Below are 22,595 nucleotides of genomic sequence, written 5' to 3'. Positions count from 1 at the left end.
AAAACTCAAGGGATGAAGCCCCTTGGACAGGGCCTTTCTCCCACCTTGCATCCGACTTGTACCTGCATCAGTGACATATCGCTCAGCCCTATTAGGGAACGCAGGTGTCACAGAGGTGTACCAGTGGGGAAGCTGGATCCTGGGTCCAGATGGAGCAGGAACGGAAGGCGCCGGAGGGCAAGGGGCGAGGACATTTAAACAGCCAGCAGGTACCGGATTTTGAGCCTGCTGAATGTAGGCCAGGCTGAATACCTTCCCTCCTAAATCCTTTCAGGGTTTGCCTGTTATCACTAGGTGGTAGGCTTAGGCGACCCCGCCTGCCGCGCCCACACCCTCGCCCCAGCAGCCCCAGGTGGGATCCATCGTTCACCCAGCAACCCGACTCACTTCCTCGCCAATTGCTTACAGCCCATCCAATGTTAGTATTGCAATCCGCCCACTTCGGGTTTGCAACGTCAACGGCTTTCGGCCGACGACCCTCAAAGTCAAGCCGGGGTAGCGAGTCCCGCAGAGCCAGCGACCAGCTCGGTGCAGGCAGCGGTCCCAGCCCGGCAGGTCTTCCCGGCCCACAAGCTCCATTCTCCTGCGTGCACGCCCGGGGGTAACTCCTGCTGTTTGTTTGAGAAAGAAACCCAGAGTCGGAGCGCAGGGGGCCCCGCCTTCTCTCCTGACCCCGGGCCAGGCGCGAGCGCGCGGGGCCGGGCGCCTGGAGGTCCCGGGCGCGCCCCCTCGGCGGCAGGGCGGGGCGCGGGCGGGGCGCGGGCGGGCGCGGGCGGGGCGCAGGCCGGGCGCGGGCGGGCGCAGGCGGGGCGCAGGCCGGGCGCGGGCGGGTGCAGGCGGGGCGCAGGCCGGGCGCGCGCGGGCGGCGGGGGCGTGTCCGCGGGCAGCGGCGGCGGCGGCGGCGCGGCGTCCTGTGCTGGAATGTGCGGCTCCCGCGAGCTCGCGGCGCGGCGGCAGAGCAGGCGCCGCCGAGGCCCCGGGCCCCAGACCCCGGCGGCGGCCGGGACGGCTGGGCTAGGGCTGGCGGCGTGAGCGCACACACGCGTGCACCCTCCTGCAAGCCTCGCGGCCCTGCCTCGGCGAGCCTTTCTCACCACCCCCCAAACTCACAACTTTTCCCTCTTTCCTCTCTTTTCCCCACCCCCCCGCCCTCCTCCCCTCCTGCGAAACTCCAGCAACAAAGAAAAGTCAGCGGCGGCGGAACCGAGACGCCCTGTTCGCTCGGCCGCTCCTCCCCGCCGGCCGAGAAGGGTGAGTGCAGCGCGGGGCTCGGCCGGGCCGCGGCGGCGGGAGAGGGCGGGCGCGGAAGGACGCGGAGCGAGGCGCTGTCCAGGGCTGATCTGCAGATACCGTGGCTCCGGCGGCGGCAACCGCGCCGGGCAGGCGGGGGCTGGCGGCCGAGCCCGGATCGGGTTACAGCGCGGCGGCCCCGGGGGCTGGGCCGGGGGGCGTCGGCGGGGAGCGGCGCGGCGCCGGGGACCCCCACCCCGGGCGAGGCGGGGCCGCCACCCCTGCGGGGGCCTCGCCGCCGCCGCCCCTCGGAAGCGCGGTGCTCTGAGGCCAGGAGCGGAGCTGCTCGGCGCCCTAGTCCTGAAACTTCCTCCTCTTCCTCGCCCTCCCGCCCCCGGCCCCGCACCGGCCCCGCCGGCCACCCCTCACTCCCACCCCCACCCCCGGCCGGGCCTCTCCCTTTCGCCGGAAGGCGCCGTTGAGCGCGGCCGGGAGGGTTGAGTCAGCCGCGGGGGCCCCGGGCGGTGGCCGCCGGTGGGGCTGGACAGCGATTTCTGCGCGCCGGCCCGCGCGGCCCTCGACTCCCGGTCACCGCGCAGCCGAGGCGGACCCGGCCGAAGGACGCGCGTCGTGGGCCCCGAGCTTGGGGGGGCAGTGAAGTTCGCAAACTTCCGGGGCGCGGGGGCGGCCCGCGTGGGGGCCCCCCTCAGGCGCTCGGGGCCCGACGCCTCCGGAGGGCGCCCGCGGAGTCCGCCGGACCCGGCTGAGGGGCGGTCGCAGGAGCTGGGCGACGCCGGCTGAGGTAACTCTCCGTCCTCCTGCCCGGACTTGGGCCCTTCGCGGGCAGGGGAGAGGGGCTGCCCGGCGACCCCGGGGAGACGGGGTTCGGTCCCGGCGCTCGTCCCGAGCCGGCTTGCGCGTGCCCGGGTTCAGGGTCGGGGAGAGCTCGGGCGTGGGGGTGGGGGCGCAGCTCGGGCGAGTTGGGGTGCGAGTGTGTGTGCACTGCGAGCGGGCCGGGCCGAGAGGAAGCGAGAGCGCCCGAGTTTGCAAAGAGCTGCTTTGTGTTTGGTATTTTGAGAAAATGGCCGAATGCCTGTTGGAGTTCGGAATGCCGCGGCCGGGCCGGCGCCGGCGGCCGGGCGCACAGGAATTCGGGCGGCACGCGGGGCTCCCGGGCCATGCTTGGCCGGCCTGCCGGGAGACGCCGAGGGCCCTTCCCTGATCATGGTCGGGGCGCCCGGTGGCGCGGGCCCCCCGGGACGTCCTCGGCCTCTGGCGCTGTGATGGCATTTCGTGCACCTTCTGAGGGCGCACGGGACCCGGCCGCCCGTGTTTACACACTTGGGACGACACTTTGCTTTTTGTGAGTCAGTTTTCAAAGGGGGGGAGCTTGGCTTTTCCCAGTCGTGGTGCCCCTGCCCGAGCTAATGCGCAGGACACCTTTGAGGTTGGGAAGGAGCGTGGCCAAGGCCGTGAAAAAGGCCAACTTGTTTGCAGGAAAGTGATCTTGTAATGGCTTCCCCTAGGCGAGTAGGCCAAGTCAAGCGTGGTGCCAGTGAGTAGCTGGTAGCCGAGTGGATTGGAGGATTGCTTTCTTCGCGGAGGAGGAGGAGTGAAAAAAGTGTTGTATTTTGTGAAGTTTGGAGTCAACTCGACTTCCTTTCTCCTTCGGGTGATTTTTGGTTGTTGTCTTCCTTAACACTGCAGTCATGGAAAATTCAAGAGGGACTAAGTGGTGCTTTTTCACAGTCGTATTCTTTGGGAGTTAGTTCATGGGAGATTCAATTAATTTACCAATTATTACAGGCTTCTACTTTGTAGCGTGTTTGTGGACTTAACAGATGCGCAGGATAGCTTGTGGATTTCTCATGGAGACCATTGAGCCTTTCATTGAATTTTCAGAGCAATTTAAATTAACATTAAAAAATGAAGGCTACTTTTTTTCCTTGCACCAGAATTATTAAAAGTGCTTGAGGGAAGACTTGCCGGTGGTAGACCAGTTGATGAATTGTCCAGTTGGTAGAAATTTTTTTTTTTCAAGGGATAGACCTTGGTGGCTGCAGGAATTAAGGAATGTTTTAAGTTTGTTTTTGGTGCTGAATAAAATTATCTTTAATTCCGTTTTCCCACAACTTTTTAAGATGTGCTTGTTTGTTTGAAAGGCCCAGAGAGGGAGATGCATATTTATCTTCCCTCTGCTGGTCTGCTGGTTCATACCCCATGAGCCCCCAGCAGCCCTGCTAGGCCATTGGAAGCCAGGCTCTCGGGACCCTGGGTCCCCCAGGTGGGTGGCAGGCACCCAAGGATCTGGGCTTGCATTTGCTGCTTCTCTTGCATTTGCAAGAGCTGGATGGGAAGCAGTGAGTAATTGAAACTTGATCCCCAAGGATCCCCAAGCTGCAGCTTAACCTGTGTCCCTGCTTTAGTATTCAGTGTAACCAACCTTTTAACTTTTTAGTATTTAAAGGCCGGAGTTGCAGAGCGTGGGAGTAGCCACAATGTCTAGACCAGGCCAAGGGTAGGTTTTATTGGATTCTCACTTGGGTCCTGGGGCCCATGATTTGGGCCATTTCCCACTCCTTTGCCAGCCACATTAGCAGAGAGCTGGATTGGAAGTGGAGTAACCAGGACTTGAACCAGCCCCACTGATTGAGTTTAAAGATTATATTGAGAAAATGTTTTTTTGCTTTTTTTTTGTTTTTTATGATTTAATTTATTCTTTTGGAGAGCTAGATTTACAGAGAGAAGGAGATACGGAGAGAAAGATCTTCTGTTAACTGGTTCTCTCCCCAGCTGGCCACAGTGGCTGAGAGCTGAGCCTGTTCAAAGCTAGGAGCCCAGAGCTGCTTCGGGTCTGTCACGTGGGCGCTGGGTCCCAGGACTTTGAGCCATCCTCTACTGCTTTCCCAGGCCACAAGCAGGGAGCTGGATGGGAAGTAGAGCAGCTGGGACACGAACTGGCAGCCATATTGAATATCTGCACCTGCCAAGGCAAGGAGTTACCCGCTATGCCGCCGGGGCCTGTTTTTTAGGTTGTGAGGAATGAACAGTGATGCTTGGCTTGAAGGTTAGTCACATTGTATCTAAGCAGACGGTCTTGTGTGTTTTCAGAATACAGCCATGGCCACCCAGGTGATGGGACAGTCTCCTGGAGGAGGAGGGCTGTTCACCAGCAGTGGCAACATGGGCATGGCCTTGCCCAACGACATGTATGACTTACAGGAGCTCTCCAAGGCGGAACTGGCCGCCCCCCAGCTTATCATGCTGGCCAACGTTGCCCTGACCGGGGAAGTGAATGGCGGCTGCTGTGATTACCTGGTGGGTGAAGACAGACAGATGGCAGAGCTGATGCCTGTTGGGGACCACTTCTCCGACAGTGATGGAGAAGGACTTGAGGAGGCCTCGGAAGCAAAAGGTGAATCCAGCGCACTGCAGAGCATGGAGCTGCGGAGCCTGGAGCTCGGTGCCGTGGAGCCTCAGCAGCCCGTGTTTGAGGCCGCGGCCACGCCAGCGGTTTACGGCTCCAACAAAGAGGTTCCGGCCGAAGCCCCGGGAGCGGAGGACAAAGGCAAGAGCTCGAAGACCAAGCCCTTCCGCTGTAAGCCGTGCCAGTACGAAGCCGAGTCGGAGGAGCAGTTTGTGCACCACATCCGCGTCCACAGCGCCAAGAAGTTTTTTGTGGAAGAAAGTGCCGAGAAGCAAGCCAAAGCCAGGGAGGCTGGCTCTGCCCCCGCCGAAGACGGGGATCTCTCCAAGGGCCCCATCCGCTGCGACCGCTGCGGCTACAACACCAACCGCTACGACCACTACACGGCGCACCTGAAGCACCACACCCGGGCCGGCGCCAACGAGCGCGTGTACAAGTGCATCATCTGCACCTACACGACAGTGAGCGAGTACCACTGGAGGAAGCACCTGAGGAACCACTTCCCCAGGAAGGTGTACACGTGCGGGAAGTGCAACTACTTCTCAGACAGGAAAAATAATTACGTTCAGCATGTTCGAACCCATACAGGTAAGCGCAGCTTCCTAGTGCTAAATAAAATTATCTTCAATTTTCTCACTTCCTGGTGGTTACCCTTAAGTGCTCGAATAGTGCTGGGGAGAAGGGACCCACCTAGGACTCAAGTCTAGGACCCGTTATTTGCTAACTTCAGTCATGAGCAAGTTCTCGATCCTCTTTATGCCTCAATTTTTTTTTTAAGATTTATTTTTTTTTTTTTTATTGGAAAGGCAGAGAGGAGGAGAGACAGAGAGGAAGATCTTCCGTCCATTGATTCACTCCCCGAGTGACCACAACAGCTGGTGCTGTGCCGATCTGAAGCCAGGAGCCAAGAACTTCCTCCAGGTCTCCCACACAGGTGCAGGGTCCAAAGGTTTTGGTACAGGTCTCCCAAGGCGGGTACAGGGTCTCAACTGCTTTCCCAGGCCACAAGGAGGGAGCTGGATGGGAAGCAGGGCCACTGGGACACGAACTGACACCCATATGGGATCCTGTTGCGTGCAGGGCAAGGATTTTAGCCACTAGGGTACTGCGCCCGGCCCACTTCATTCTCTTCATAGGGTGACAGCATACAGGATTCAGTGACAACACACATAAGACTGATGCAAAATAACCCTGATAAATCATTCATATGTAAGGTTTATGTATTTAGTTATTTGAAAAGCATAATGGTAGAGATTTTTTTTTTAATAATGATTACATGGTTGTTCAGGGTGGGAACCATCGAGGTTTAGGGAAAATTGGGTGAACACCTTGTTTCCAGATTTGTTATTTCTTGATGAGAGAGATCCATCTTCCTTCCACTGGGTCACTCCCCAAATGCCAGCAGTAGCCCAAGCTAACCAGCCCAAAGCTAGGGGCCTGGAACTCCATCGGCAGGTCTCCTGTGCAGGAAGCAGGTACCTGAGGGGCCATCCCATGCCGCCTCGCGGGGCCTTAGCAGGGAACTGGGTTGGAACTGCAGAGCAAGACTTGATGAGACACTCCCATTGGGGGGCTGTCGCCAGGCTTACCCGCCGGGGCGCAGTCCTTGCCATTCCAGCAGCCCAGGGGAGGCGGCTCTGTTAGCTCAGGCCGCAGGTGCGTTGATGTGATGATGCACGCATCTGAAACATTCGTTTCCAAAGGGAATTGAGATCTTAACTCAAAAACTGAAGCCAGTGATTAGCCTTGCTTAGCTCTTTTAACGAAAGCCTTGTAGTGTAAAAGCATTTTGACTGAAGGCTTTGAGCTCATGAAACTATGTCTGTCTCCAAAACATAGAGTGTGACAAGTCAGTTTTTGACAGATGGTCAAACCAGCTTCCTAGGAAAGCAAGCACTCAGGTGGAAAAGGAGGCAGGTATGTTCCGACAGTTTAAAAAGACCTGTTTAAAGTCAGAAAGACTCAAAAAGAGAAGTTTTGTTTTGTTTTTTAAAGATTTACGTATTTATTGCAGGCAGAATGGCAGGGAGAAAACAGAGTCCTTCCATCCACTTGTCCAGGCCAGCTCCAGGGGAACTGCACCCGGGCTTCCGTGGGATGTCGGGGGCCCCAGGCCTGGGCAGTGCTCTGCTGCCCTTCCAGGATGTAGCTGCAGGCAACCGTGTAGCAAGTGGAGTGGCAGGATCTCAAACCAGTGCCCATTTGGGCAGCAACTTGGCCCCGTGTGCTACAACACTGGTTCCCAGGTGAAAGGTTGTGAGTGTGTTCACATCATGCCACCGATGTTGGAGTCAATTTTAGAACATTCTTGGTGCTGCAGACAAACGGCCATTTCTGCTAGCGCCGCCTACCGTTCTCCCTGACACCTCTGAGTTAACCTTGAGGAGTGCTCTATCTGAAAGGTGGAAGAGCCAGATGCCCGTCTGCTGTCTGACTCGAGTACCTGTGGCAGCCAAGGTCTGGGAAGGCACGCCACACATCCTACACGGGTGGCACGGAGCCCCATTCTTGAGGTGGCACCTTCTTTCATTCTTTTTGTTTTAAAGGCTATTTTTATTGCAAAGTCAGTTATACAGAGAGGAGGAGAGACAGAGAGGAAGATCTTCCGTCCATTGATTCTCTCCCCAAGTGACAGCAACGGCTGGAGCTGAGCCACCGATCTGAAGCAAGGAGCCTAGAGCCTCTTACAAGTCTCCCCTGTGGATGCAGGGTCCCAAGGCCTTAGGCTGTCCTCGACTGCCCAACCAGGCCACAAGCAGGGAGCTGGGACACAAACCAATGGCCATATGGGATCCCAGTGTGTGCAAGAAGAGGACTTTAGCTGCTAGGCTACTGCACTGGGCCTTATTTATTTAAGATTTATTTATCTTTTATTGGTAAGTCAGATTTACAGAGAGGAAAGATCTTCCATCTGCTGGTTCACTCCCCAGTTGACCACAGTGGCTGGAGCTGAGCTGATCAGGAGCCAGGAGCTTCCTCCGGTTCTCCCACGCAGGTGCAGGGTCCCAAGGCTTTGGGCTGTCCTCAACTTCTTTTCCAGATCACAGGCAGGGAGCTGGATGGGAAGTGGGGCAGCCGAGATTGGAACCAACACTGAAAGGGGTCTTGGTGTGTGAAAAGCGAGGACTTTAACCACTAGGCTATCACCAGGCCCAACCTTAGTGCTTTAAAAAAAGGATTTAATTTTGTTTTAAAAAGAGTTAGAAGGAGAGACAGAGCGCCAGAAAGGAAAAGGTCTTCCGTCTGCTGGTTCACCCTCCAAATAGCTGCAGCAGCTGGAGCTGGGCCAGTCCTGAGCCAGGAGCTTCTTCTGGGTCTCTCATGTGGATGCAGGGGTCCAAGGACTTAGGCCATCCTCCCTTGCTTTCTCAGGCCATGCTCGGGGAGCTGTATTGAAAGGGGAACAGTTGGGACACTAATCGGCACTCAGATGGGATTACAGCACTTCAGGTAGAGGTTTAACCTACTATAGTATGGCGCCAGCCCTCTTAGTGCTTTTCAAAAAGATTTTTCTCTGTTCCTCCTCCCCACAAATTGAGTGATTTATATGAAAGAGTTACACAGAGGGAGGGGAGAAAGAGATCTGGCCAGAGCTGGGCCAGGTGGAAGCTGGGAGCCAAGAGCAGCTGGGTAGCAGGGGCCTGGGAAGCCAGGACGTGAGACAGCACCCATGGGATACCTGTGCAGCAGATAGTGCCTTTCCCTTCCTGTACTGCGTACCTGCCCGGCTGTAGGCTTTTTTGTTTTGTTTTGAAGATTTATTTATTTGAAAGGCAGTGTTTTATTAGAGAGAGAAAGAAAGATCGTCCATCTACTGATTCACTTCCTCAGTGGCCAGGGCTAGGCCAGCCTGGAGTCAGGAGCTAGGAAGGTCATCTGAGTGGAGCCCCAAGCCCTGGGCCACTCCTGAGCTGCTTCCCCAGGCATATGGCAGGGAGCCCGGGGAAGGAGTAGGGGAGCAGGACTCAAGCCTACACCCATAGGGCTGCCATTGTCGAAGGGGGCAGCTTTTTTTTGTTTGTTTTTTAAGATTTATTGATTTTTCTTGGAAGAGCATATTTACAGAAAGAAGGAGAGTCGGAGAGAAAGATCCTCTGTCCTGCTGTCCTGTCGTCACTCCCCAGCTGGCCACAGTGGTTGGGCCGTCCTCCACTGCTTTCCCAGGCCACAAGCAGGGAGCTGGATGGGAAGTGGAGCTGCTGGGATTAGAACCAGCGCACATATGGGATCCCGGGGCGTTCAAGGCGAGGACTTTAGCTGCTAGGCCACAGCGCCGGGCCCAAATTTTTTTTTTAATTTTTAAGATTTATGTTTTGGAGAAAAGGAGAGACGGAGAATCTTTTTTTTTTTAAAGATTTATTCATTTTATTATAGCCAGATATATACAGAGGAGGAGAGACAGAGAGGAAGATCTTCCGTCCGATGATTCACTCCCCAAGTGAGCCGCAACGGGCCGATGCGCTCCGATCCGATGCCGGGAACCAGGAACCTCTTCCGGGTCTCCCACGTGGGTGCAGTGTCCCGATGCATTGGGCCGTCCTCAACTGCCTTCCCAGGCCACAAGCAGGGAGCTGGATGGGAAGTGGAGCTGCCGGGATTAGAACCGGCTCCCATATGGGATCCTGGGGCTTTCAAGGTGAGGACTTGAGCCACTAGACCACGCCGCCGGGCCCGAGAGACGAAGAATCTTGTACCCACTGGCTCACTCCCCCAGGGATGCAACAACCAGCGCTGGGCCAGGCCGAAGCCAGCAGCCTAAACCTTCATCTGGATCTCCCGTGTGGCTGCCAGGGCCCCAACTGAGGCCAGCTTTCACAGCTGGCAGGGAAGGGGACCAGAAGTAGAGAGAGCAGCTGGGACTGGACACCCCCCCGCCCCCGCCACAGAGCTGAGCTCAGAAGGCTCATCTCTTGGTTGTTTCATTTGGGGATTATAAACGATGGTCAGTGAATAATTCTGAATCTTTTTATTGAGAAATTGATACAGTGCTGGAGGGGAGAGCTGGAAAGTGAGGGCAGAGCTGGGGAGCCTTGGGGAAGAGGTCAAGTGCCCCGCTTTGCTGGCTCTGCCCATGCTCGGCAGGTCTCATCTTCGGTAAGTTGACTTCATGGCTTTATTTCAGCCTACTGAGATAAACAGGGCTTGCTGCTGTTTCTGTTCTGTGCTGGTCCTCCAAACACTCCATTGAGGAAAGCAGTGCATGTGAGTAAGCATGCATGTTTACAGAGAAACCTTGGATAGGGGCGCCTGAACTGATGGACTCAGGCGCCCATTGCAAGTAGCAGAGTTGAGAAATCTCATTATTCCACTGCTGAGTGAACTGTCGTGTTGGAGTTAGGGATCACCATTGCTCAAGTTGACCTTTTTAATCAAAAGACTGATTTTTGTGCTTTTGAAATGTAACCAGTTCATGCATGTTATTTTAAAGGATCATCTTGGGGGTTGGTTTTTGCTCTAGCGGCTGGGCTAGGATGCCTGAATCCCATATTGGAGTGCCAAATTTGAGTTCCAACTCTGCTCTGGATTTAGCTTCCTGCTGATTGGCACGCTGAGAGGTTGGGGCCAGTGGCTTGTGGCTAGGTCCCAGATGATCTGGTTGCCAGCCGCTGGCTCGGGCTCAGCCCCCAGTCTTGGCTGTTGTGGGCATGTCAGGAGTGAGCCAGTGATGGGAACCCTCATTGTCTTACCTCCCAATTCTTCTCTCCTTCTGACTTGCAAATAATACAGAGTTTTAAAAATAATGAAGGTTAATTTTTTTGCCTATGAGTGTGACTGAAGAAATGAGTACTTGACTGAGCTTTGTAGAAGAGTAATTACATTTAGTTGGTGGAATTATACAGATAAAGCAAGTCTTGTCCTTCCAAAAGATAACAGGAAATTACCCTTGACTGGTTCTACATGCTGAGTCTGAGAAGGTTATTTACTTTTTCTTCCATTGACATTTTTATTGCATCTTTATTGACATAACTTCCACGCCCTGTGGTTCACTGGGCCAGGACTGTGCTGACCCTGCCATCCATGGAAGTGGAACCATGCCAGCAGGCTCCTCTGGGCCCACCCACATCTGCTTGGGAGAATGTCGCCCAGGAGTGCTTCCATGTTGACAGCTGAGTACTGCTTGTTACTACCCACTAACACTGATCCGCTTACTTAGCGTTTTGTGTTCCAGCAGTGGGTGGATGTGTCCATTTGCGCTGTGTGACAGATGATGTTGGTGTCCACATTCGGTTGTGAGTTGAGTTGTTGGTGTAGTAAGTTTTTGTCTCTTTTTTTTCTTAAGATTTATTTTCATTACAAAGTCAGATATACAGAGAGGAGGAGAGACAGAGAGGAAGATCTTCTGTCCGATGATTCACTCCCCAGGTAGAGAGGAGGAGAGACAGAGAGGAAGATCTTCTGTCCGATGATTCACTCCCCAGGTGACTGCTATGGCTGGTGCTGTGCCAATCCGAAATCAGGAGCCAGGAACTTCCTCCAGGTCTCCCACATGGGTGCAGTGTCTCAAGGCTGTGGGCCATCCTTGACTGCTTTCCCAGGCCACAAGCAGGAAGCTGGATGGGCAGTGGGGCTGCTGGGATTAGAACCGGCGCCCATATGGGATCCTGGTGCATTCAAGGCCAGGACTCTAGCCACTAGGCTACCACACCATGCCCAAGCTTTTGTCTCTTGAGTAGAGAGTGGGCAGCAGTGGAACTCCAGGGCCCTGCGGTGACTGTTGGGTTTTACTGCACCATTTTACAGTCCCTCAACAGTGTGTGAGGGCTCTGACTTCCTCATCCTCTTCATTGTGACTAACACCCATCTCTCGATTACAGTGGTTGAAATGGAGAGGTTTGCTCTCCGCCGTTCCTGGAGGCAGAGTTCGCCCCATCCGCTGACTCACGGAAATGCTCACAACACGCAGGGCAGCTCTGAGGCTGAAGCATGCCCAGATCTGCCACGTGGGTGTCAGGGACCCCAGCCCGCGGGCCTTCTTCCTTCTGCTGCTCTCCCAGGCAAAGGCACATTAGCGGAAGCTGGATAAGAAGTATACAATCAATACTTTTCTTTTTTTAAAAGGCTTATTTTTATTTTTATATGAAAGCAGATTTACAGAGAGGAGAAGGAAAATTCTTGCGTCTTTTGGCTCATGGAACCTCCTCCAGGGTGCAGGGTCCCAAGGACATGAGTCATCTCTGTTTACCCAGGCCATAAGCAGGGAGCTGGTTTGGAAGTGGGACAGCTGGAACACAAACTGGCACCCATGTGGGGTGCCAGCCATTGTCAGTATTTTTGAGCCAGCGCTCATATGGGATGTTGTTGTGGAAGGTGGCTGCGTATCCCGCCATGCTGCAGTGCCAGGACAGGGGCCAGTGGTTTTCTTTTCTGTTTTATATATTTATTGCAAAGTCAGATATATATTCAGAGGAGGAACGACAGAGGAAGATCTTCTGTCCATTCATTCACTCCCAAGTGACTGCAATGGCCAGAGCTGCACCAATCAGGAGCCAGGAGCTCTTCTGGGTCTCCCATACGGGTGCAGGGTCTCAGTCCTCCACTGCTTTCCCAGGCCACAAGCAGGGAGCTGGATGGGAAGTAAGGCTGCCGGAATTAGAACTGGCGTCCATATGGGATCCCAGCACGTTCAAGCTGAGGACTTTAGTAGCTAGGCCACTGGGCGGGGCCAGGGGTTTTCATTCCCATTTTCCTCCTGTTTGTTGAAGTGCATCTCTTCATGTGCTTATTGCATGAGTGCTTCTGTAGAAACACATGAACATTTTAAACTTGCTGCTTCCACATCATAAAGTATGCATTCTGTTCTGTTGCCCCCGGCTGGGTACCACTGACAGCTTCCAGCCAGTGACCTTGGAGTAGTTCCGCCAGTGACCACGCCTCATTCTTCTCATGCCGTCTTTGCTAACCTTTTTATATACATCTGTCTGATAGCTTTTTGTATAAACCATTAGCAGCTGGTAGTGAAGGCAGGGTTTTGCTCAGCAGGTGCACAGCTGTAGAAAGTGAAGGTATTCTTTGTTTGCTTTAAAGAATGTCTCACTTATTTTGAAGGTCAAAGTTACTTGTTTTCATTTGAAAAACAGTCGGACCAAGGACGTATATCCTATGTGCTGATTCTTATCCCAAGTGTCTCGCCCTGCTGGGCCGGACTGGAGCGCTCCTTGATCTCCTGTGTGGGTGGCAGAGACCCAAGTACTCAGGTCCTTGTTTGTTGCCTTCCAGGGTGCCAGTGACTGACTTACTGCCATGCCATGGGCTGCCTCAGGGCTAATGTTTTTCTAGATCAGAAACTGGGCTGTGAAAGGATCTTGCCCAAGACCAAATTAAAAAAAAAAATCATCACCCAGCTTTTTTTCCTAGACTCTTGTGTGGTTGACAGCCTGTGTCCAGAGCCCATCTTGGCTTAGAGCTTTAGGATCCCTGACCCCATCCTCAGGGCTTTATGTTTGCACACTAGTGACATAGCTGTCTTACACATGTTAGCAGCTGCCACTTACTTGAGGTTTTCACTTCAAACAGTAACATCCTCATGGAAATAACAGTTTCTTTGCACTAACTTGAGATTGTGGTCATCACTTACAGGAAAAATGCCTAAGCGGGCCTGGTGCAATAGCATAGAGGCTAAAGTCCTTGCCTTGAATGTGCTGGGATCCCATATGGGCACCGGTTCTAATCCCAGCGGCCCTGCTTTCCATCCAGCTCCCTGCTTGTGGCCTGGGAAAGCAGTCAAGGATGGCCCACAGCCTTGGGACCCTGCACCCGCATTGGAGACCCAGAAGAAGCTCCTCGCTCCTGGCTTCTGATTGGCTCAGCTCCAGTCGTTGCAGCTGCTTGGGGAGTGAACCATCGGATAGAATATCTTCCTCTATCTCCCCTCCTCTCTGTGTATCTGCCTTTCCAATAAATAAATCTTTAAAAAATGACCAAATAATAGCATTAGAAGCTTTTGGTGTTTTTCAAAGGATAATTCTAATTTTTAAAGATTTATTTATTTTTATTGGAAAGGCAGATTTACAGAGAGAAGGGGAGACAGAGAAAAAGATCTTCCATGCTATGGTTCTCTAAGTGGCCGCAATGGCCAGAGCTAAGCTGAGCTGAGCTAAAGGCAGGAACTTCTTTTGGGTCTCTTGTGCGTGTGCAGGGTCCCAGTGCTGTGGCCATCCTCGACTGCTTTCCCAGGCCACAGGCAGGGAGCTGGATGGGAAGTGGAGCTGCTGGGACAGGATCTGATGCTCACATGCACCCATATGGGATCTCCATGTCCACAGTGCTTGCAAATAGAACTTACCTTTTCTTTTCTTCTTTTTAAAGGATTTAGTTATTTGAAAGGCAAGAGTTACAGAGAATGTTGTTTGATACCTTGTCAACTATGTTGAAATAATGTTATGTGAATTAAGAAATAAATGATTTACATTTGTAATCATGTAATGTGTTGAATTTGGCCAAGAATTGGTGGGGATCCTTGTTGGCAGTGTACTGTGCTGAATACTGTTACGTTGTTAGATTGTGTCTGGCATATTTTGGTGCACTGAGGTGCTACTTTGTTGTTTTGCAGGAGAACGCCCTTATAAATGTGAACTTTGTCCTTATTCGAGTTCTCAGAAGACTCATCTAACTAGACATATGCGAACTCATTCAGGTTGGTAAGAAATGAGAACTTCTGTAGCTTTTTAAGTAAATTCAATGTAAAATAATTTTTTCTTTTAGACCTGGAGCCAAGCTCTTTGCTTATGATTTGTTTTTAATATAGGGATTAGAAATTAAAAATCAATGTTCTGTTATAGTAGCTGTGTTTAAGTGGACATTTCTAACATGGAATCCAGAGGTGGAACTTGAGGAATTGAGTGAGATGTGTGTGTACTTGCCGTTGGGGGAGTGTCTTACTTTTCTTTCTAAACAAGTGAGAAGTTGACTACAGGGCCGGCAGCAGCCGCCCTCCTCGGGCTGGGGTCCCCGACCGTGAAGCGGCCCCACGGAGGAGCCAGCAGCCTGCTTGTGCTGAATGGTTGCAGTGGTCCCAAGTGACCTTGGCGAGCCACCTCTTCACTCCTCTTCCAGGGTTAGAATGTGTGTCCCCAAGGGGAAAGTTTGCCAAATTCTTGTTATTTGCAAAAGTTTAGAGCCAACTCCCTTAAGTTAATAGTTACCCTAGATCTGTGCTGTCCACTTGCAGAGCCACAGCCATGTGTGGCTGCTGTACTTGTAAAGTTAGAATTGAAATGGATGCCCAACCCTAGGAGCTAAAACCTGCAAAATCTTAGTTTTAAAATTTTGATTGCGTGTTAAGAATATTGAATATTGGGTTTTAAAATGCAGCAAAATTACTGTCACCTATTTACCTTTTACCTTTGTGACTACCAGGACGTTTAAAATGCCCTGTGTGGTTTGAACTGCGTTGTTGGTGGCATTTGCTGCCTTCAGTTGGCAGTGATGAGAGTGAGCCATGCTGGGTCCCAGTGTTCTGACGCTGTTGGCTTGCCTGGAGCCGGTGTCCTGTTACTGCATTCTCCTCTGAGAGTGGTGCCCGCAGCCGGCTCGCCTTTGCCCCATCCTGTGCAGCCTCGGGTGGTCAGGAGTCCTGTCCTCCCACAGCTGAATCCTGTCTATTTAACCCCGCTGGCTGGGCTGTGTTGTGGAAATCCTGGAACCCCATTTTATCAGAGGGGAAACTAAAGCTTGGACGCATTTTCCCTGCAGAATGCACTCTCCTGTTAGTCTGTTTTTTCTCAAAGCGTCCTGTAGCTTTTCATCTGTGCCTCGTGTTATATGCTGGAAATGGGAGGCTTCATGTCCACCTTGGACCATGTCTCATTTGAAGTCACATGTGCTTGACCTGCTGTGAATGCTGTGCAGTCCCTGGATCAGAAGGACAACACAGTTACATTCACTCATTGTATTGCTTTGTCACTGTTTAGATGTTCGTGCTGCTTCAGCAGAGGTTCATATGCCGGAAACACTTTGGTGTGGATGTGCGAGCTTCTGTCTGGAGTAAGCTTGCTGTGTTTTAAAGGTTGCTGTTTCAGTCTAGTTAACTATTTCTGTGCCTTAATAGTTGTAGCTACTAAATGGTAGCTTCTACTCCTTACTATACACCTGCTGAGATGGCGTTTGCTGTTGGCGAGAGTGTGTGTCTGGGTAGGTGGGTTAGCATGTCAGCACACAGGCTGCAGTTAATGGTCTGCAGGATGAGAGGAGTGGGAAGCTGGCATCTTACGTAATCCGAGTCAGGCGCATGCATGGTTCAGAAAGAGACTCCAGTGAGGCAGCTGCCATGTGATGCAGTGGGAACCGTGGTACACTGCCTGCAGAGAGCTGGGGAGTTACAAATAGGCAGTCCTCTAGTCCCTCAGATGCATATGCATGTTCTGCATTTTTTCCAAGATTTATTTTATTTGTATTGGAAAGTCATATATACACAGAGGAGGAGAGACAGAGAGGAAGATCTTCCATCTGTTAATTCACTCCCCAAGTAAGGTGGTTGCAACAGCCTGAGCTGTGCTGATCTGAAGCCAGGAGCCTGGAACCTTTTCCAGGTCTCCTGCACAGATGCTGGGTCCTGAGGTCTTGGGCTGTCCTTGACTGCTTTCCCAGGCCACAAGCAGGGAGCTGGATGGGAAGCAGGGCCGCTGGGATTAAACTGGTGCCCATATGGAATCCCAGCGCATTCAAGGCAAGGACCTGATTATGTGAAATGTGACTATATAAGTGTGTTAGAGTGTCTGCATCAACTATAGAGTTAGATGGCATTTTTTTGTTTGTTTGAAAGATAGGCCACTCACATATTGGCAATAACCAGATGCCCTCAGTGGCCAGGCTAAGGCAGAAACCAGGAATTCTGTGTGGGTCCCCTGCATGGGTGGTGGCCATCCAACCACTGTGAGTGATTGAGTGTGGCCTGCCAGGTACATGTGAACACAAAGCTGGCATCAGGAGGACCTGGATGTTGAACTGTGCTTCCCAAGTGCCATGTCAAATGCCCACCCTTAGAAAAGAAGTTTTAAAGATTTATTCATTGGTTTGAAAGGAAGTGTGTGTGTGTGTGTGTGTGTGTGTGTGTGTGTGTGAGAGAGAGAGAGAGAGAGAGAGAGAGAACATATTTTTCCATTTGCTGTTTTGATTCTTGCTTGTCTGCAGTGACCAGGACTGGCCAGGCCAAAGCCAGCAGGTTTGAACACCATCTCCCACATGGGTGACAGGGCACATGGCTTTCCCGGGAATCGGAAGTGGAAGAGTGGGACTGTAACAGGTGCTACTCTGTGATGCAAGCAGCAGCTTTATCCACTGTGATAATGCTGGTCTCTGGAGATTTTACTTATTTGAAAGGCAGAGCCAGGGAGAGGGAGAGACAGAAAGATCTTCCATTTGCCAATTGACTTCCGAAGTAGCTACCATGGGTCAGGTCTGGACCAGCCTGGAGCCAGGAACTTTTCTTGGATCTCCCATGGATGCAGGGGCCACAGCACTTAGGCCTTCCTCTGTTGCTTTCCCAGGCGCATTAGTAGGGAGTTGGATGGGAAACAGAGCCATCTGGAACTTGAATGCTGCTTTGCAGGCTGCTGCTTAATCTGCTGCATGATAACACCAATCCTTAGAATGAATATTTTGATAGTATTTTATGAAAAGTAATTTTTTGTTTTTTAGGCTTATGTTTTTATTAGAAAGACAGATTTACAGAGAGGAGAGAAAAATCCCTTCATCCACTAGCTCATTCCCCAACTGGCTAATCCTGAGATGATCTGAAGCCAAGAGCTAGGTGCTAGGCGCTGCCTCTGGGTCTCCCATGTGGGTGCAGTGACGCAAGGACTTGAGCCATGCTCTACTGCTTTTCCAGGCCATAAGCAGGGTGGGAAGTGGAGCAGCCCGAACATGAACTGGCGCCCTTAGGGGATGCTGGTTCTTGGAGGTGGAAGAGTAGTCGATTGAGCCACAGCACCAACCCTGAAAGTACATGTCTTTTAAGTATACAGCTTGGTAACTGTTTCACTCAACTGGGTGACTCCACAGATGAAGACATGGGACTTACTCAGAGATGTTCCTTTCTGGGGCAATGCCCTCAAAGTCTTCCCACTGCAAAGGTTTCTAGAACATTATAATACTCTGGGACTGGTGCTGTGGCCTGGGAAAGCAATCGAGGACAGCCCAAAGCCTTGACCCAGCACCTGTGTGGGAGAGCCAAAGAGGCTGTGGGCTCCTGGCTTCGGATTGGCTCAGCTCTGGCTGTTGCAGCCGCTTGGGGAATGAATGAATGGAAGATCTTCCTCTCTGTATATCTGACTTTGCAATAAAAAGAAATCTTAAAAATAAAAAAAGAACAATATTCTGTAAACACTTGCTGAGACAGCCTGTGTTGCAGCACTTTGTTTATTGTGGAGTGGCTACCCATTAATCCATCAGATGTCCTTGCTAGTCTTCAGGTAAAAACTTCTGTTCGCCTTTTGTGAGTTATTCCTGCTAAGAATTGTCGAACTTGTAAAAACCTTTTTCCCTTTTCCCTTTATGTCTACTTGAAAGTAGGTTTGGGAAAAATAGTAAACTGGTGTATTTGTAAAGCTTAAAAATATTGGTAAGTGATACCAGAATGGGGAAAGGGAATCCATTGGTACTGGCAACATGAAAGTCATGTTAGCTAAGATTTGAAAGGCAGAGAGAGGAGCAGAAACGGATAGCTCTGCCGCCTGCTGGTTCATTCCCGAATAGCCAGAAGGACAGGGCTGGCCAGGTGCAAGCCAGGACCCTGAAGCTCCGTCTGGATCCCCCACGTGGGGAGCAGGTGTCAAGCCCTGGGGTGGCATCTGCTTGCTCACACACTTCGGCAGGAATCTGGGTTGAAGGTGGAGCAGCCGGACTGGAAGCAGCAGGCTAACTTGCCACAGCACAGAACTGGCCTTGCCATCATATTTTTTAAGCAGAGGCTTGTACTTAAAGTATGCTTGCTGCATAGATTTCCTCCTTGGTTGGGAGGGTTATAAGTTGATGGGAGTTTTTAAGTTGTGATTTTTTTTTTAATTAACACATTGTTTTCATTAAAAATGCCAATCAGTTTTGTTAACTTCGAGATTGGGGTTTACCAAAAAGGTGCAGGATACGTACTTGACACTTGCTCATTCTAATTTTTTTGGGATTTATTTATTTGACAACAGAGAGTACCCATCGATTTACTCCCCAAATCACCACAACAAGCAGATTTGGGTCAGGCCAGAGCCAGGAGCCAGAGCCAGGAACTGGTCCTCAAGTACTTCAGCCATCTCCCGCTGAAGCCCTGGGACTTGAACCAGCACTTCCATGGGTCCTGCTGGCAGGTGTTGCAAATAGTGGCTTAGCCTGATGTACCCTAACACTAGCCCTGGCTCTTTGAGGTACTAGAACTCAACAGTTACAGCTCATGAAGAGTGTTTACTCATGCAGAATGTTAAGGGATTGGCCATGGTGTATTACACTTAAGATGCTGTCTTATAGATAAGACTATTCTATAGTTGGGGAAATTAAGCCCCAAAGAGCTTTCAATACTGCACTCAAGGTTTTACATTAAGCAAGTTGCAGAGCTCATATTTTTAAGTTTTAATTTTAATGTTGTTTACATAGTTCAGAGAGAAGTGTATGTTTTATTGCCCAGATATTCTAAACTTTAGATTAAGCTCTTAGCCATTAATTTCATCTGTCATTTTCCATTTCAGGTCTGTGTGCTAAGCAAACGTTCATGTCTGTTTACAGTGCTCATTGGGGCAGTTCTAGGGCCAAGTGTGGGTTACCTTGGCATGTTGTGGGGACTACACGACTTATGGGTCTAAGGGTACACTGATGTGGGCCGGAGCTGTGCAATCGGTTACGTGTCCAGTCTGAAAAGTCTGACTTTCTGTGTTTGTTTCTTAACCAGACATTTTCTAGTCTTGTAAAGCTTAATGTCCACATGGTTTTGCTTAATGTCCAAGTTTTGGGTTTATGAAATATTTTAATGACTTGGTGGGTGTGAATTTCAGGATGTTTGAGAGATGAATTTTCATATGTCAATTTCCGTTTTCTTACTATGCATTCCTTTGGACCAGTGGGGTGTGGATACCACTTGGTAATATTTACTAGCGTGTGATCTAGCTGGGTATGTATGCAGGTGGAATGTGGCACCTCTGCCTGTCATCGGGGGTGGGCTGGCTCTGGTCTTGTGTGTATCTGTGATACGACTGTGTTTATGTATGTCATTTACCATATCTATTTGTATGCCACTTCTCATTTACTTGGGTTTCTCTGCCCCTTTTGTAGAAATGTTGAAGAGCGAACTAAGAAAAGTTTTTTCTTGCCCTTGTGTTTGCTCATAGTAGCAAAATCTGGCCTTTGCAAAGTTCAGGGGGTGGAACCTTGCACCTGCTGCCCTGGACAAAGTGATTCGGGTGTGCTCCTGGGCCAGGCGTGTGGCCAGGCCTGGAAGGCACTCCTTCTGCGGGGCCTTCGCACTGCAGGGGACGGCAGTGTTCATCTGTTTTGGTTAAACATGACCACATTTCAGATGACTTGCAGTGACTGGCCGTTCCTCCAGAATTGGCACACAGAGCCCGGCAGGGCCCTCTGGTACATGTGTGCTAACTGCTGGGTCTTTGATGTAGCCTGAGTGGGTGATTGCTCATTTGAAGATGGAGGTGGCCGGCTGACTTAATCGCCCTCTGCTCTGTGAGCCAGTGTCCAGAGTCAGAGGGCAGCCATACAGATGAATATGGTAAATGGAGGTGCATGATGGTCTTCCAGTGAGTGGTCCTTGTGACTGCCCATCTTCTGTTCCTTATATGCCTAGATATTTCCATAAACCTGGAGTCTGTGTCTTAATCTGTGTCTTCTCTAACCCTTGCTTACCCTCAGGTGAGAAGCCATTTAAATGTGATCAGTGCAGCTACGTGGCCTCTAATCAGCACGAAGTGACTCGCCATGCACGGCAGGTTCACAATGGGCCCAAGCCCCTGAACTGCCCACACTGCGACTACAAAACAGCCGACAGGAGCAATTTCAAGAAACACGTGGAGCTGCATGTTAACCCACGGCAGTTCAACTGCCCTGTGTGCGACTATGCAGCTTCCAAGAAGTGCAACCTGCAGTACCATTTCAAGTCGAAGCATCCCACTTGTCCAAATAAAACTATGGATGTCTCAAAGGTGAAACTAAAGAAAACCAAAAAGCGAGAGGCTGACCTGCCAGATGCCAGTATTACCAATGAGAAAGCTGAAACACAGCCGACCAAGACAAAGGGAGATACAGCCGGGAAGAAAAATGAGAAGTCTGTGAAAGTGGAGAAAAAAGATAGTGCTTCAAAAGAGAAGAAGCCTTGTGGCAGCGTCTCGGCGATACAGGTGAGCACCAGAACTCGCAAGCTGGTGGCGGAGGCGAAGGAGGCAGATGGACACGCGGGCAGCAGTCCCGAGAAGTCCAGCAAGACCAAGAAGAGCAAGCGCAAGGTGGGCGCCGACGCCGATTCCCCACAGGAGGCGCCCAATGAGGAGGAGCCTGTGGCGAAAAAGAGAAAGAAGGCGGAAGGCAAGTGCAGAATTAGTCAGGAAGCCCCGAAGGGTGACAGCAAAGCCGAGGAGGCTGAGAAGCAGACTCCCAGCGTGAAGAAAAGTACAAAGAAGAAAACTCTGAAAAATAGACCAAGTAAGAGAAACGGCAAGCTTGCTGCGAGGGAGCCAGCTCTGGAGGAACCTGCCCCGGAGGAGCCGGACCCTGAGGCCCCTGCTCCCCTGGCGGCTGCAGGGGTTCGGCTGCCTTCCCCCGTGGGGCCGCCCCTCGTGGGGCCTGTGCCGGTGCAGCCCGTGCCGGTGGAGCCCCTGTCGGAGCCCGTGCCGGTGGAGCCCCCGCCTCCCACAGAACATCCTCTTCCCATGGACCCTCTTCCCAGAAAGTCCCCTCTTCGCAGAGAGAGCAGGAAGGAGAAGTACGACCCGCAGGATGAGAGGACACTGAAGGAGCAGGTCCTCAGTGAGGTGGGCTTAGTGCCTGTCAAAGACAGCCAGCCGCCCAAGGCAGGCGCAGCCCCCCAGGAGCCCGCCCCGCCATCACCACCGTTGCCAAAGGAAGACTCACTGGCAGAGGAGGCGCCAGGCCCAAGGGCAGGCGCAGAAGGTGAAGGAAGCCCAGAGATGCCCGTCGAGGAAGAAGCAGCTGCAGAGGCAGGGCCGCACGGAGCTCGTGTGGCGGCTGGTGCCAGCAGTGCTGCCAGCCGTCCGTCCTCCGAGCAGAGCCCAGGCACAGCGGATGGTCACACGCCGCCGGGCCAGCAGCAGGCAGACGCAGCGCCTCGGGAGACGGAGATGCTCACGGATGAGAACATGGCCGAAGGTCCCCGTGCTGGTCAGGACCCCCCCGTGGAAGGACCAGCCTCTCCGCTGCTGCCCACCGCACAGACAGAGCAGGAAGCCGCCTCCAGCAGCGCCCCAGCCTCGCCTCCAGCCACCCTGGCAGGAAATGAGTCTCCGGAAATCGAGGAAGATGAAGGCATCCACAGTCACGACGGTAGCGACCTAAGCGACAACATGTCGGAGGGCAGCGACGACTCTGGGCTGCACGGCGCGCGGCCGGCCCCTCGGGAGACCCGGGGCAAAGACGCCCAGGAGGCTCTGGCGCCCAAAGCGGCCCAGGGAGACTTTGTTTGTATCTTCTGTGACCGTTCCTTTAGAAAGGAAAAAGATTATAGTAAACACCTCAATCGCCACTTGGTGAACGTGTACTTCCTTGAAAAAGCAGCTACAGGACAGGAGTAACGAAAGTGGACGGGAGTTTCGGTTCTTAGTATGTAAGAATGATTGAATTTTGTTTATAGTGGTAGACACCTTTTTAAGATTGCTTTAATCAGCGTCCAGTGTCGGTTTCTCAGCGGCTTTGTTTTCCTGGGGGTTTTGTGTGCGCCTGTAGATGGTTGTGTAAGTTTTAGCACGTCCAAGGGCGTGTTAAGCCAACAGGATGCCTG

General features: G+C 52.2%; 1 protein-coding gene across 1 annotated transcript; it reads left to right on the top strand.

The window, feature by feature from the left end:
* Nucleotides 1-1,141: 1,141 nt before the first annotated feature.
* REST (RE1 silencing transcription factor) lies at nucleotides 1,142-22,595 on the top strand. Its single transcript, XM_058666658.1, has 4 exons — nucleotides 1,142-1,251; nucleotides 4,342-5,245; nucleotides 14,208-14,291; nucleotides 20,498-22,595. The coding sequence occupies exons 2-4, from the start codon at nucleotides 4,351-4,353 to the stop codon at nucleotides 22,387-22,389; spliced, it is 2,871 nt and encodes a 956-aa protein (XP_058522641.1). The 5' UTR covers nucleotides 1,142-1,251; nucleotides 4,342-4,350; the 3' UTR covers nucleotides 22,390-22,595.

The sequence above is a fragment of the Ochotona princeps genome, chromosome 7 (assembly GCF_030435755.1).
Source record: "Ochotona princeps isolate mOchPri1 chromosome 7, mOchPri1.hap1, whole genome shotgun sequence".
Classification (NCBI taxonomy): domain Eukaryota; kingdom Metazoa; phylum Chordata; class Mammalia; order Lagomorpha; family Ochotonidae; genus Ochotona; species Ochotona princeps.
The sequence above is the reverse complement of the archived record's forward strand: the minus strand, read 5'-3'. Positions and strand labels throughout refer to the sequence as shown.